At 39.8% G+C, this 14,080-nt stretch overlaps 1 protein-coding gene across 2 annotated transcripts in view; it reads right to left on the bottom strand.

Annotated features, from left to right (window-relative positions):
• The window catches only part of AMPH (amphiphysin), a 278,616-nt gene that overhangs the window by 108,083 nt on the left and 156,453 nt on the right, over window positions 1-14,080 (bottom strand). For both annotated transcript variants that reach the window (XM_035026533.1, XM_035026534.1), the window contains exons 4-5: window positions 12,413-12,507; window positions 4,560-4,655 (exon numbers count right to left, since the gene is read on the bottom strand). In XM_035026533.1, coding sequence (XP_034882424.1) covers window positions 4,560-4,655; window positions 12,413-12,507 — 191 coding nt within the window. The remainder of the gene's footprint in view (window positions 1-4,559; window positions 4,656-12,412; window positions 12,508-14,080) is intronic.

Genomic DNA, 14,080 nt, shown 5'->3' with positions numbered 1-14,080 from the left:
TAAATCTTAAAAAAGGAGGTATAACTAATAAGCAAATAATAAGCAAATTTAATTAGTCTGATGCAAGGCCCATGCATTTGGCCTTTTTGAAAAGACCCCTAGTGGTTCAGTTACACCCAGCCAGTCCAATTGGAGAACTACTACAGGAGAAGACCCTTAAAAAACTTTTAAGTTTTATATGGTAGGAAGAAGAAAACAACACTAGCATGTTTATGGCATACAAACACAGTCACAACTCACAGATCCTCAGCAACCTACAGTATGGGTATTGCAGGGATTATTCCCATTTTACATGTAGAGAATCTCCAGTTGCATGAGATTAACTTCTACTTGTCCAGAATTGCTCAGAAAGTCTGTGGCAAAGATGAATTAGATGTCAGCCAACCCTCCCACCCCACACCAACCAGTACCAGGAGTAGAATGAGGCACATGAGACACCTAGGGCACAACATCTAAGAAGGCCCTTATTCTCAGGGACACATACCTGCGGGGTCAGCAACCAAGAGTAGGTGCCTCCTTGTATCTTGAACTCTAGTGCCCTCACCTGCCTCATCCAGTCCCAGCCCTCCTCCTGACTCTTGGTTAGTCCTCTTAACTGCTCCCATATTTCTCAGACCTACCCCAACATTCAATTACCACCTGTCACTCTATGCTATTCCTCTACACCCGCTTTGGGATGGATGAGAGGTGGGTTGGGGCACTTACTCTCATTTAGCTGCTTCCAATCTCTTCACCCTCTACACCTACCACTTCCAACTGATGTTAGTGGAAAGCATGGATGACTCACATTTCCTTAAAGATATGGAATGAATTAGTCTAGGCAGGATGCAGGGAGGCCCTTCAGGGCACTCTAGTGGGGAGAGCGTGCCTATGAGGTGACCAACTCATTATTTCTAGCAAACATCTAATTACTACCCTCAAAGGAACACTGTTCCTTGAAGCAGTGGACTTGTGTAACTCTGTGTATCTCTGATAAAGCTCTGCTTCATGGACTTGTAGGGGAGGGGCTGGGGTGGGGAACTCTTCTTTAGTATCTTCCAAGAAGCCAATCTTGATTCTTTGAAGATGAATGCGATTTTTTTGAAAAGGGCCAAAATTCAATGACTTCCAAGCCTGGGAATAAGGTGGAAGAGTACACTGGGTCATCTTTTTTTGTTCAAAAACAAGAAGTGAAATAAATAATGTGACTCATTTTCTTGGGTAACTGACAACTCAATTATAGAGCAGGGCTTACCATAGTAGAAGGGCCTGTTTTGAAGGCCATCACTCATTTTGATTCACACAATTTTGTGTTGGAAATACAAATCAATCTTATTTCCTTACCTATCTGATACTTGAAAAACTTGGAAGAAAGAATCAAATCTTCTAAGTAAGGGTAGAGTTAATCGACCTTAGCTTTTATATGGGAAATAACACAATTCTTATTTAACCTTCCAGTAATAAATTTAATTAAGTAAATTTACTAGTTTAACAGTGAAGAGTTTAATGATATGGTTCAACTGAAATTTCTTAAAATTTCCCACTGCACACTGACCTTATACAGTAAAAAAAATTAATTTATTGTATTTTTTTTAAATGTCAATAATAACCCCAACTTGGAATTCACTTTGGCACACTGCTGTAAATATATGTTTAGGTGCTTATGCATGGCTGCCAAGATAGAATCTAAACTACATTTTACAATAACTGCTCACAGCTGTAAGCCTGCCTGGGTTGATGACAAGCTGGCTCTTATTATAACATTGATTTTAGATGTCAGGGCTGTGTAATAAGAACTATAACACCGGGTACCCTGCCAATCACAGTTGGAAAAGTCAAACATCATTCCCTCATGATGGCACTTCATAGTCCTTGCTGGTGAGCACCAGTAAATATTTGGAAATTTGCCTGACGTGTTAACTACACATGGACTGTTTGGTTTTAATGGAAGTCAGGGAAGTCAGTTGTGTTCCACACTTTGAAAATTCTCCACAGAGTATTTTTAATCATTAGCTTTCTTTCCATCAATAACCCATTCATTACATAATTATTCAGCACTAACTTGACAAAGTGATAGAGTCTACATCCACTTCTACCTTCCATTCAGACAGACAGAATACTTAAAGACACAGAATAACTTAAGTGTATCTTCACAGAAAAAATGTCTTTCAAATATTAGAAACAGCTACTGTGTCTACTCCTTAATTCCAAATAGCTTCCTTTCCTAGTTCAACACTGCTGTGTCCTCAACTCTTTGTCATATGAAATGGTTTCACAATTGTCCACCTTGGTTGAAATGCTATTCTAAATGTGACTTCAGAGAAAGGGAGATTATTTCAGCCTCTTTCCATGACACAGGCAACACCATGACATATATTTTACTTATTTTAAAGCACCCAGCTAGATGACATTATTCCCAAATCTCTAGTGTAAAGATGGTTCAGTCACTGGAGGATCATCTTTGTGCATGACCTCAACCATGGACCTCAAGAAAAGAATTGCTTAAGCAAAAGTTCTACTGAGTTCTTCATCTTTCTGATGTGGAACAAACGAGACAGTCAATATCATCCATCATGATTTTATTTAATTAGTTAATTTAAATATTTATTTACTTTTAGAGAGAGACAGAGAGAGAAGAGAGAGAGCATGAGTAGGCAGAAGGGCAGAGGAAGAAGGAGAGAATCCACAAGCAGACTCCCCACTGAGCATGGAGTCCAACATGGGGCTTGATCTCATGACTCTGAGATCATGACCTGAGCTCAAACCAAGAGTTAGACGCTTAACCAACTGAGCCACCCAGGTGCCGCCATCATGATTTTATTTTAATCTATGTTTCAATGCAGGTACTTCTGGGTGTATTTGTCTTCTAAAATTATATGCTCCTAGAGAATATGGCCAATTTCCAAATTACTATGGCTGGGCAGTACCGTAACAACCAAGATACTCCACATTTTTCTGATGATACTAAGTCTTTGTTCCTGAAGCTGAACAACTTTTCAAATGTGTTCTTCTCTGGTCAATCACAGCCTTCATTTGCTTAATACTCTTAATGTATATTATATGAATAATTTAGACTAGTTGCAAACTGCTTTGAAATTTTCAAGTATGAGGTCAAAGTTTTCCCATATTCCCTTCTGATTTATTAGGGACTGATTTTTATGGAGATTAAATTACCACGCAACAAATGATATTCTGAAGTGTGATAATGATTCTGAGACTCTCTGCTCCACAAATGTTACAAATTCTAAGACAAAATGTGACTGTCCACCAAATAATCTGAAGATATCCCAAGACACATTCCCTATAGGCTAGTGCATGGCAGCCTCAGAGAATCCTAAAATTTTTTCAATTTAATTTTTAAATCTCTCAGAAAGTTTTAAAAAACCAACTTACACCTTTTAATGAAGACACAATCATGCAATGGCTCATGAAAGTGCTCTCCTACCTATTATGATAACGTCATTGAGAATCTATCGTTTGGATTTGTTCTCTGTGACATTCTGCCACCAGGGCTAATGAATGTACCTAGTCTGGTCCACTGAGGCTTTTTATATGGTGCCCCTGTGTCCCAAAACACATTGGGATGTTGGCCAATTAGTTTAGGTATTATGTATGGGACCAAGGAAATTGACATCATTTACAAGAGTGCTGCTCTGGCTGAGAAGCTTCACTATGTTTCATGGCCAAGGTCAGTGAACATTACTGCAGCTAGTGTCCTGGTGTTTGGCAATGGCTACAAAGCAGGCCAGAGCAAAGTGGAGCTTCACATCAGAAGTCACCTAATTAAGGCTCTGCAGATGGATGGATGCTGGTTCATGGCCTCCTTCACCCTATAAGAAGGGCAGCACCGTGGTACTTACCTGGTATTCCTCCTTGAGCAGGAAAAACAACTGGGTGCAGATCTATTCATGCTACCATGTGCAATGTACAGCCCTGATGGTTTAAAAACCATCTTTACCTCCAAGGTCAATTCTAAATCTATGATGTTCAATCCTCCGCTTATGTATTTCCCATCAATGAATCCAAGTGTCAAATAAGACAAATATTTTAGATGAGATATTTTTAGACCCAGCTGCAAATGTATTTGAAATGCTTCTATCTTAACAGTTCAATCTAAACCAGGAAATTTTAAGGAGAGAAAACATATGCAGGTGTGCTCTGAACAGTAAACAAGGAAAGATTGAATCTTGCTCTCAGGTTTGCAATGAAGTTTCTCCTTTCTTGGAAACTGCTGTTTATTCTAATGAAAATTCTTATCAAATTCTACACAATAAAAAGGTTGGAACACAAAGACTGGAATTTTTGGTATCTGGTTTGCAATTTTATATCTAGAGTATTAAAAAGATGTCTATAGAGAAACGAAAGCTGAAGCAGTTCACTAAAGGGGAAAATGTGAATTCTGTGGCTACATTTCATTTCAAAAGATAGGAAAAAGATAAAATTTCCATGCTTAAATAAATGAAAAGTGACCGTGTTTGATGTCAGTTTGAGGACTCTGAATTCGACTGATCTCTTGCCCATGTTTCAATAAGTACATAGAACCATTCAATTCTTCCCTTTATAGACAAAAAGTAAAATACCTTTATGTCAGGAAATTGGCCCAGATAGGTATCCAGTGTCAGCAAGGACCCATCCACTAGTTTTTGATGAAAGTCTTCCCATAGGACATCACATTTCTAAAAGAAGAAGAGAAATAAAGAGATAACTGCTGAACGTTTTTAATTGGATACTTTTCACCGAACCTCTAAAAAAAATCAGGAATGATAAAATTAGATAAAAAGTACTTCCTTGGATAATAGATGTTAGAAAAAAAAACGTGGATTATTTAATAATACAATAAAATTTCAAGGGAATTTGGCTACAACTTATTTTTTTTATTATGTTATGTTAATCATCATACATCACATCATTAGATTTTGATGTAATATTCTATGATTCATTGTTTGCGTATAATACCCAGTGCTCCATTCAGTACGTGCCCTCTTTAATACCCAACACCAGGCTAACCCATCCCCCGATCCCCTCCCCTCTAGAATCCTCAGTTTGTTTCTCAGAGTCCATAGTCTCTCATGGTTCGTCTCCGGCTCCGATGTCCCCCCCTTCATTTTTCCCTCCCTACTATCTTCTTTCTTTTTAACATATACTGTATTATTTGTTTCAGAGATACAGGTCTGTGATTCAACAGTCTTACACAATTCACAGTGCTCACCATAGCACATACCCTCCCCAATGTCTATCACCTAGCCACCCCATCCCTCCCACCCCCCACCACTCCAGAAAACTGTTTGTTACCTGAGATTAAGAATTCCTTGTATCAGTGAGATCATGATACATGTTTTTCTCTGATTGCCTTATTTTGCTCAGCATAATACCCTCTAGTTCTATCCATGTCATTGCAAATGGCAAGATTTCATTCCTTTTGATGGCTGCATAATATTCCATTGTATATATATATACCACATCTTCTTTATCCATTCATCTGTTGATGGACATCTTGACTCTAACCATAGTTTGGCTATTGTGGACATTGCTACCATAAACATCGGGGTGCATGTACCCCTTCGGATCCCTACATTTGTATCTTTGGGATAAATACCCAGTAGTGCAATTACTGGGTCGTATGGTAGCTCTATTTTCAACTTTTTGAGGAACCTCCATACTGTTTTCCAGAGTGGTTGCACCAGCTTGCATTCCCACCAACAGTGTAGGACAGTTCCCCTTTCTCCACATCCTTGCCAACATCTGTCATTTTTAGTCATTCTGACTGGTGTGAGGTGGTATCTCACTGAGGTTTTGATTTGGATTTCCCTGATGCCGAGCGATGTTGAGCACTTTTTCATGTGTCTGTTGGCCATTTGGATGTCTTCTTTGTAAAAGTCTGTTCATGTCTTCTGCCCATTTCTTGATTGGATCATTTGTTCTTTGGGTGTTGAGTTTGATAAGTTCTTTATAAATTTTGGATACCAGCCCTTTATCTGATATGTCATTTGCAAATATCTTCTCTCATTCTGTCGGTTGTCTTTTGGTTTTGTGAACTGTTTCTTTTGCTGTGCAAAAGCTTTTTATCTTGATGAAGTCCCAATAGTTCATTTTTGCCCTTGCTTCCCTTGCCTTTGGCCATGTTTCTAGAAAGAAGTTGCTGCGGCTGAGGTCGAAGAGGTTGCTGCCTGTGTTCTCCTTTAGGATTTTGATGGAGTCCTGTCTCATATTTAGGTCCTTCAACCACTTTGAGATTATTTTTGTGTGTGGTGTAAGGAAATGGTCCAGTTTCATTCTTCTGCATGTGGCTGTCCAATTTTCCCAACATTCCCCCTTTTTTCCATTGGACGTTCTTTCCTGCTTTGTCGAAGATGAGTTGACCATAGAGTTGAGGGTCCATTTGTGGGCTCTCTATTCTGTTCCATTGATCAATATGTCTGTATTTGTGTCAGTACCATACTGTCTTGATGATGACACCTTTGTAATAGAGCTGGAAGTCCAGAATTGTGATGCCACCAGCTTTGCTTTTCTTTTTCAACATTCCTCTGGCTATTCGGGATATTTCTGGTTCCATACAAATTTTAGGATTACTTGTTCCATTTCTTTGAAAAAAGTGGATGGTGTTTTGATAGGGATTGCCTTAAATGTGTAGATTGCTCTAAGTAGCACTGACATCTTCACAATATTTGTTCTTCCAATCCATGAGCATGGAACGTTTTTCCATTTCTTTGTGTCTTCCTCAATTTCTTTCATGAGTATTTTATAGTTTTCTGAGTACAAATCCTTTGCCTCTTTGGTTAGATTTATTCCTAGGTATCTTACGGTTTTGGGTGCAATTGTAAATGGGATCGACTCCTTGATTTCTCTTTCTCCTGTCTTGTGGTTGGTGTATAGGAATGCCACTGACTTCTGTGCATTGATTTATATCCTGCCACTTTACTGAATTCCTGTATGAGTTCTAACAGTTTTGGGGTGGAGTCTTTTGAGTTTTCCACATAAAGTATCATATCATCTGCAAAGAGTGAGAGCTTGACTTCTTCTTTGCCGATTTGGATGCCTTTTATTTCTTTTTGTTGTCTGATTGCTGTGGCTAGGACTTCTAATACTATGTTGAATACCAGTGGTGATAGTGGACATCCCTGCAATGTTCTTGACCTTAGGGGGAAAGCTCTCAGTTTTTCCCCAATGAGAATGATATTTGCTGTGGGTTTTTCATAGATGGCTTTTATGATATTGAGGTATGTATCCTCTATCCCTATACTCTGAAGAGTTTTAATCAAGAAAGGATGCTGTACGTTGTCAAATGCTTTTTCTGCATCTATTGAGAGGATCATATGATTCCTGTTCTTTCTTTTATTAATGTATTGTATCACATTGATTGATTTGCGGATGTTGAACCAACCTTGCAGTCCAGGGATAAATCCCACTAGGTCGTGGTGAATAATCCTTTTAATGTACTGTTGGATCCTATTGGCTAGTATTTTGGTGAGAATTTTTGCATCCATGTTCATCAAGGATATTGGTCTGTAATTCTCCTTTTTGATGGAGTCTTTGGTTTGGGGATCAAGGTAATGGTGGCCTCATAAAACGAGTTTGGAAGTTTTCCTTCCATTTCTATTTTTTGGAACAGTTTCAGAAGAATAGATATTAATTCTTCTTGAAATGTTTGGTAGAATTCCCCTGGGAAACCATCTGGCCCTGGGCTTTTGTTTGTTGGGAGATGTTTGATGACTGCTTCAATTTCCTTAGTAGTTGTAGGTCTCTTCAGGTTTTCTATTTCTTCCTGGTTCAGTTTTGGTAGTGGATACATCTCTAGGAATGCATCCATTTCTTCCAGATGATCTAATTTGCCGCCATAGAGTTGCTCATCATATGTTCTTATAATTGTTTGTATTTCTTTGGTGTTGGTTGTGATCTCTCCTCTTTCATTCATGATTTTATTAATTTGGGTCATTTCTCTTTTCTTTTTGATAAGTCTGGCCAGGAGATTATCAATCTTGTTAATTCTTTCAAAGAACCAGCTCCTAGTTTCGTTGATCTGTTCTACTGTTCTTTTGGTTTCTATTTCATTGAGTTCTGCTCTGATCTTTATAATTTCTCTTCTCCTGCTGGGTTTAGGCTTTATTTGCTGTTCTTTCTTCAGCTCTTTAGGTGTAGGGTTAGGTTGTGTATTTGAGACCTTTCTTGTTTCTTGAGAAAGGCTTGTATTGCTATATACTTTCCTCTTAGAGCTGCCTTTGCTGCATCCAAAGATTTTGAACAGTTGTGTTTTCATTTTCATTGGTTTCCATGAATTTTTTAAATTCTTTAATTTCCTGGTTGACCCATTCATTCTTTTTTTTTTTTTTTTAAAGATTTTATTTATTTATTTGAGAGAGAGAATGAGATAGAGAGAGAGCATGAGAGGGGTTAGGGTCAGAGGGAGAAGCAGACTCCCTGCTGAGCAGGGAGCCCGATGCGGGACTCGATCCCGGGTCCCCAGGATCATGACCTGAGCCGAAGGCAGTCGCTTAACCAACTGAGCCACCCAGGCGCCCGACCCATTCATTCTTTAGTAGGATGCTCTTTACTCTCCATGTATTTGAGTTCTTTCTGACTTTCCTCTTGTGATTGAGTTCTAGTTTCAAAGCACTGTGGTCTGAAAATAGGCAGGGAATGATCCCAATCTTTTGGCACCAGTGGAGACCTGATTTGTGACCTAGGATGTGATCTATTCTGGAGAATGTTCCATGGGCACTAGAGAAGAATGTGTATTCTGTTGCTTTGGGATGGAATGTTCTGAATATATCTGTGAAGTCCATCTGGTCCAGTGTGTCATTTAAAGTCTTTATTTCCTTGTTGATCTTTTGCTTAGACGATCTGTCCATTTCAGTGAGGGGAGTGTTAAAGTCCCCCACTATTATGTATTGTTGTTGATGTATTTCTTTGCTTTTGTTATTAATTGCCTTATATAATTGGCTGCTCCCATGTTAGGGGCATAGATATTTACAATTGTTAAATCTTCTAGTTGGATAGACCTTTAAATAGGATATATTGTCCTTCCTCATCTCTTATTACAGTCTTTGGTTTAAAATCTAATTTGTCTGATATAAGGATTGCCACCCCAGCTTTCTTTTGGTGTCCATTAGCATGGTAAATGGTTTTCCACCCCCTCACTTTCAATCTGGGGGCGTCTTTGTGTCTAAAATGAGTCTCTTGCAGACAGCATATCGATGGGTCTTGTGTTTTTATCCAATCTGATAGCCTGTGTCTTTTGATTGGGGCATTTAGCCCATTTACATTCAGGGTAACTACTGAAAGATATGAATTTAGTGCCATTGTATTGCCTGTAAGGTGCCTGTTACTGTATATTATCTGTGTTCCTTTCTGGTCTATGTTACTTTTAGGCTCTCCCTTTGCTTAGAGGACCCCTTTCAGTATTTCTTGTAGGGCTGGTTTCTTGTTTACAAATTCCTTCAGTTTTTGTTTGTCCTGGAAGCTTTTCCTCTCTCCTTCTATTTTCAGTGACAGCCTAGCTGGATATAGTATTCTTGGCTGCATATTTTTCTCATTTAGTGCTCTGAATAGATCCTGCCAGTCCTTTCTGTCCTGCCAGGTGTCTGTGGATAGGTCTGTTGCCAGTCTAATGTTTCTACCATTGTAGGTTACAAATCTCTTCTCCGGAGCTGCTTTCAGTTTTTCTCATTGTCTCTGAGACTTGTAAGTTTCACTATTAGATGTCGGGGTGTTGACCTATTTTTATTGATTTTGATGGGGGTTCTCTGTGCCTCCTGGATTTTGATGCCTGTTTCCTTCCCCAAATTAGGGAAGTTCTCTGCTATAATTTGCTCCAATATACCTTCTGTCCCTCTCTCTCTTTCTTCTTCTTCTGGGATCCCAATTATTCTAATATTGTTTCCTCTTATGGTATCACTTATCTCTCGAATTCTTTCCTTGTGATCCAGTAGTTGTTTATCTCTCTTTTTCTCAGCTTCTTTTTTTTCCATCATTTGGTCTTCTGTATCACTAATTCTCTGTTCTCCCTCATTTATCCTAGCAGTGAGAGCCTCCATTTTTTATTGCACCTCATTAATAGCCTTTTTAATTTCGACTTGGGTTAGATTTTAGTTTAGTTTAGTTTAGTTTCGACTTGGTTTAGATTCTTTTATTTCTCCAGAAAGGGTTTCTCTAATATCTTCCATGCTTTTTTCAATCCCAGCTAGTATCTTTAAAATCGTCATTCTGAACTCTAGTTCTGACATCTTACTAATGTCCATATTGATTAGGTTCCTGACGGTCAGTACTGCCTCTTGTTCTTTTTTTTGAGGTAATTTTTTCTGTCTTGTCATTTTGACCAGAGGAGAATAGATAAATAGATAAATGAGAGAACAAAATGCTAACAGGGTAACAATGACCCCAGATAAATATACACTAAACAAATCAGAAGAGACTCTAATGCCAAAAAGCTGTGGAAATGTCAGTCAGAATTTTCTGTATGCGGCGACAAGTGTGGTGCACCCACTATAAACAGTTACTATAATAATGAATTTAAGACAACAGTTGACTTTCTTCAGCTTTGTGATTGTCTCCCACAAGCCTCTCCCAGCCCACTTAGTTCCACAGGAACCAACCTAGCCTTGGCTACCAGTTCTAATCAACAGTATAGGCTACCGAGGATACAGACTACATTTTCCAGCCTGTGTCACAGCTAAGGTCTGGGCAAAGGGATGAACTTTCAGGAAGTGTCCCTAAAATGAGTTTAGTCTTCCCTGCTTCCTCCTTTTGCCGACTGGAGTGCCAAAATGAGAGCTGATGGCCAGTGCTCAGAGAGTAATACTGAACGTGGATGAAACAGCAAGGATGGCAAACATGGGCCCCTGATGTCCCCATACCTGGGCTGCTCACTCCAAAGTCTTTTACGAGAGAGAGAGAGAGATAACTTTCTATCTTTGGAAAGCCACTTTGGGGGGCTTACTTGCTTTTGTTTCTTTTTCACACTTCAAATACGGATCCTCATTGTTACAGATCCCAATTCAAGAAATTTATGCTAACAAAAAAATTTAAATCCTCCATATGAAAAGGCTCATCTTCTGATGTGAATAGATGCTCTGAACATGGAGTGTTCAGCTCCTTCACCAGCAGAAGAGCCCATATTTGGATCTGCAACTAAAAGTTCCAAAAATCCTGGTAGGCCCTCCAAGGACCAAGTTGGGACAGCAGTCATTTTCTGAAGGAACAAATGGCAACAGTGGCATCTGTCCCATACACAAGGTAACCTGGTGCTCTGAAAAGCTATTAATGTAAGTTTCCCTTAAAAATTCCTTTCTTGATGGATTTTTAATCATACACCATTCATCAGAAATGTATAATATGAGGTAAGCATTTAAGAACGTGATGTTGATACAGTGTCTTTATATAGAAGAAAGGTGAGAAGAACTTTTCTCATAAATACATCTCTGGGCTTTTTTTTCTCTTAAAAAGATTATGAAGATCAATGTGGGGATGTCAGAATTTTCACGGAACAGCCTGGGGCTGCACTGTTAACCCATCTTTCCAAAGATCGCATAGATGGTCAGTGCATCACACATCAGACCTTCTCTCGAGCCAGGGAGGCCCTACCCCTTAGGTCTTCTGTGCCTCAATGTGCATCAATGAGCTCATGTCAAGTGGTCATGACAAACACCGCTCATTAACAAAGACCTTGGACAAGAAAGAAGCCCTGACAGGCCGTTTGCTAACACCAGTAATAATTACATGTGCTGAGCATCATGCCAATAATGTGAATACACAGGCTTTAGATGTGTTAGTTGGTACAATTCTTATTCTCATTCTGAAGATGAGGAAGCTAAAGCCTGAGAAGTTGAAGAACTCACCCAATATCATACAGAGGTCACTCCTGGTCTCTACCCCATTAGGCCTTCTGCAAAGTGGAAAATACCCACTTTCTCACTTCTCACCAGCCAGATGGCCCTCGGCTGCAAATTGGATTACAGGTGTTAAGACATGTCTAGGGACAAAGGCTTCTGGAAGTTACATTCCTATTAGTAGGCTGACCACATCTGTCCTTAGGCTCTGCAGACCAGCGAATGGACCAGTGGCACTGAAGTGAAATAGATGCTTTTCACACCTCCTAACCCTGCTTTCAAGACAGGATGGGGGGAGCAGGGGTGCAGGGGTGAAGTTCGTACATAATCATGCCCTGGGCCAGTTCTGCTGCTGAGATGAGCTAAGATGTGTAGAAAGGGCTGGGAAAACACTATTCTTATTTGGAAAAAAAAAAATCACCTTTAATGCACAGCTCTATACCTCTAGTTTTATAATGGCTCACTAATCAGTATGAGTTTGGGCTGATCTGGATGGCAGAACAGTACGGTGTCTTCTGGGTACATGGTGCCCCATCATGATTTAGCAGAATGTGCTGGAACCCTGGCAGAAGTGCCCCAGGCCTCCTGTGGTCTGTGATCCTGGCTCTTACCTCGCCAACCATCTTCACATCTTCCCGCCCATACCAGTCAGGCTCGTAGACTTCATGCAGTGACTCAGTGAGCTTCATCGAGGCTTCTTGCATGCCTAGTATTGGAGAAAAACAACTCTGGTTGGATAGACATGGGTGAGGTACCCCTTCCTGTGTCCCCTACTTTTCTAAGACAGAAAAACCTTGAGTTACCCACTAATCATTGAAGGAAAAATCGTGAAGTCACGACTGTTACTTGCATCTGTATTCACAACTGCCCTGTGAGGGTCTCTAACGTATCTGATTACATTGTGCATTTTCTATTATTTTCATGATAATGGCAGATACTGAGTCTTGAAAAAAATCAACAAGGTGTCCTATTCTGAAAACAACAATAGTAATGTGTTCTATTATGTATGCCATCACGTATGATGCAGTACAGAACCGTAAATACACAAAATAACTCGTCCATAAGACTATGGAGCTCAAAAAATAAAATTAATCCTAAATGACTTTAAATATAAGAAATAAAGCCTTCCACAGAAGTAGGCTGAAGCAAAATTAACAGGATTCTAAGGCAAAACAGCTGGAAGTAGTTTAAGTGGCCTGTTTTCAAAAGAAAAAAGAAAGAAAAAGTTTTTCTTTTTCTAAAGTTATTAAAAGCTATATATACAGTTTTTGGGGTGCCTGGGTGGCTCAGTCGGTTAAGTGTTTGCCTTCGGCTCAGGTCATGATCCCAGGGTCCTGGGATCGAGCCCCGCATTGGGCTCCCTGCCCAGTGGGAAGCCTGCTTCTCCCTCTCCCACTCTCCCTGCTTGTGTTCCCTCTCTCGCTGTGTCTCTCTCTGTCAAATAAACAAAATCTTAAAAAAAAAAAAAAAGCAACATATACAGTTTTAAATCAGAACTCTCAGAAAGCTTAGAGTTCTTAACTCTGCGGGTCAGAATTTCCATTAGATGTACATTTGGTGCGTGTTGCAAAAACTATGGTTGTTAAATAGCAGGAAGGATATAAAGTGTCCTTGTGCAACACGGAGATGGAAAGTATCACCAAGTCTTTTCCAGTCTCTGCTCTGCTCCTCCTTCAAACCATGGAGGGGACAGTGCGTGCTGGGTGGAGACAGCGCAGGGCTGAGAAGAGTCCATAATGCATTCTTTGGCTGGTGACTTGGAGAAGCTCCCCCTCTGGCACCAAACCCTCCCTACCGGCTGGAAGCTGAGACCTGGCCCAGTTGGTGTCTTGGCTTTTGTCACTAGGGGATATGAAATTTTCCTTACAAGCAAAATGCATCTCATAAAACTCAATGTCCATGACTCCACAAAGGAAAGTTTTCATGAAACTGAAAGCTGCAACCATCTAGACTCAACTAGATGCTTGTTAGATTTAAGGGCATCAGTTCTGGTTTCAACTATGAGAGGAGGACAAAATAAAAGATGTGTGAGGTGATGGAAGTAAATCCTTGAGGAGTAAGTACAAAAGTCAGCATGGTATTTCATAGTACAGTTTCTCTCTAGGCAGGGAACACCCCCATTCTCCTTCCTCCGATAAGATGCAGATATAGATTTGGTCTGTGCACTTGAAAATTTGAAGGTTTCCAGGACACATGAAGTAGGAAAGCCTGCAACCCTCTCTCCATGAAGCAAATCACTGAGCACACTAAAGGATACCCCAACATGCTGTATGGCCCAC

Source organism: Mirounga leonina, unplaced genomic scaffold (genome assembly GCF_011800145.1).
Source record: "Mirounga leonina isolate KUSES-001 unplaced genomic scaffold, KU_Mleo_1.0 Mir_199, whole genome shotgun sequence".
NCBI lineage: Eukaryota > Metazoa > Chordata > Mammalia > Carnivora > Phocidae > Mirounga > Mirounga leonina.
This window is presented reverse-complemented; position numbering and strand designations above follow the sequence as displayed.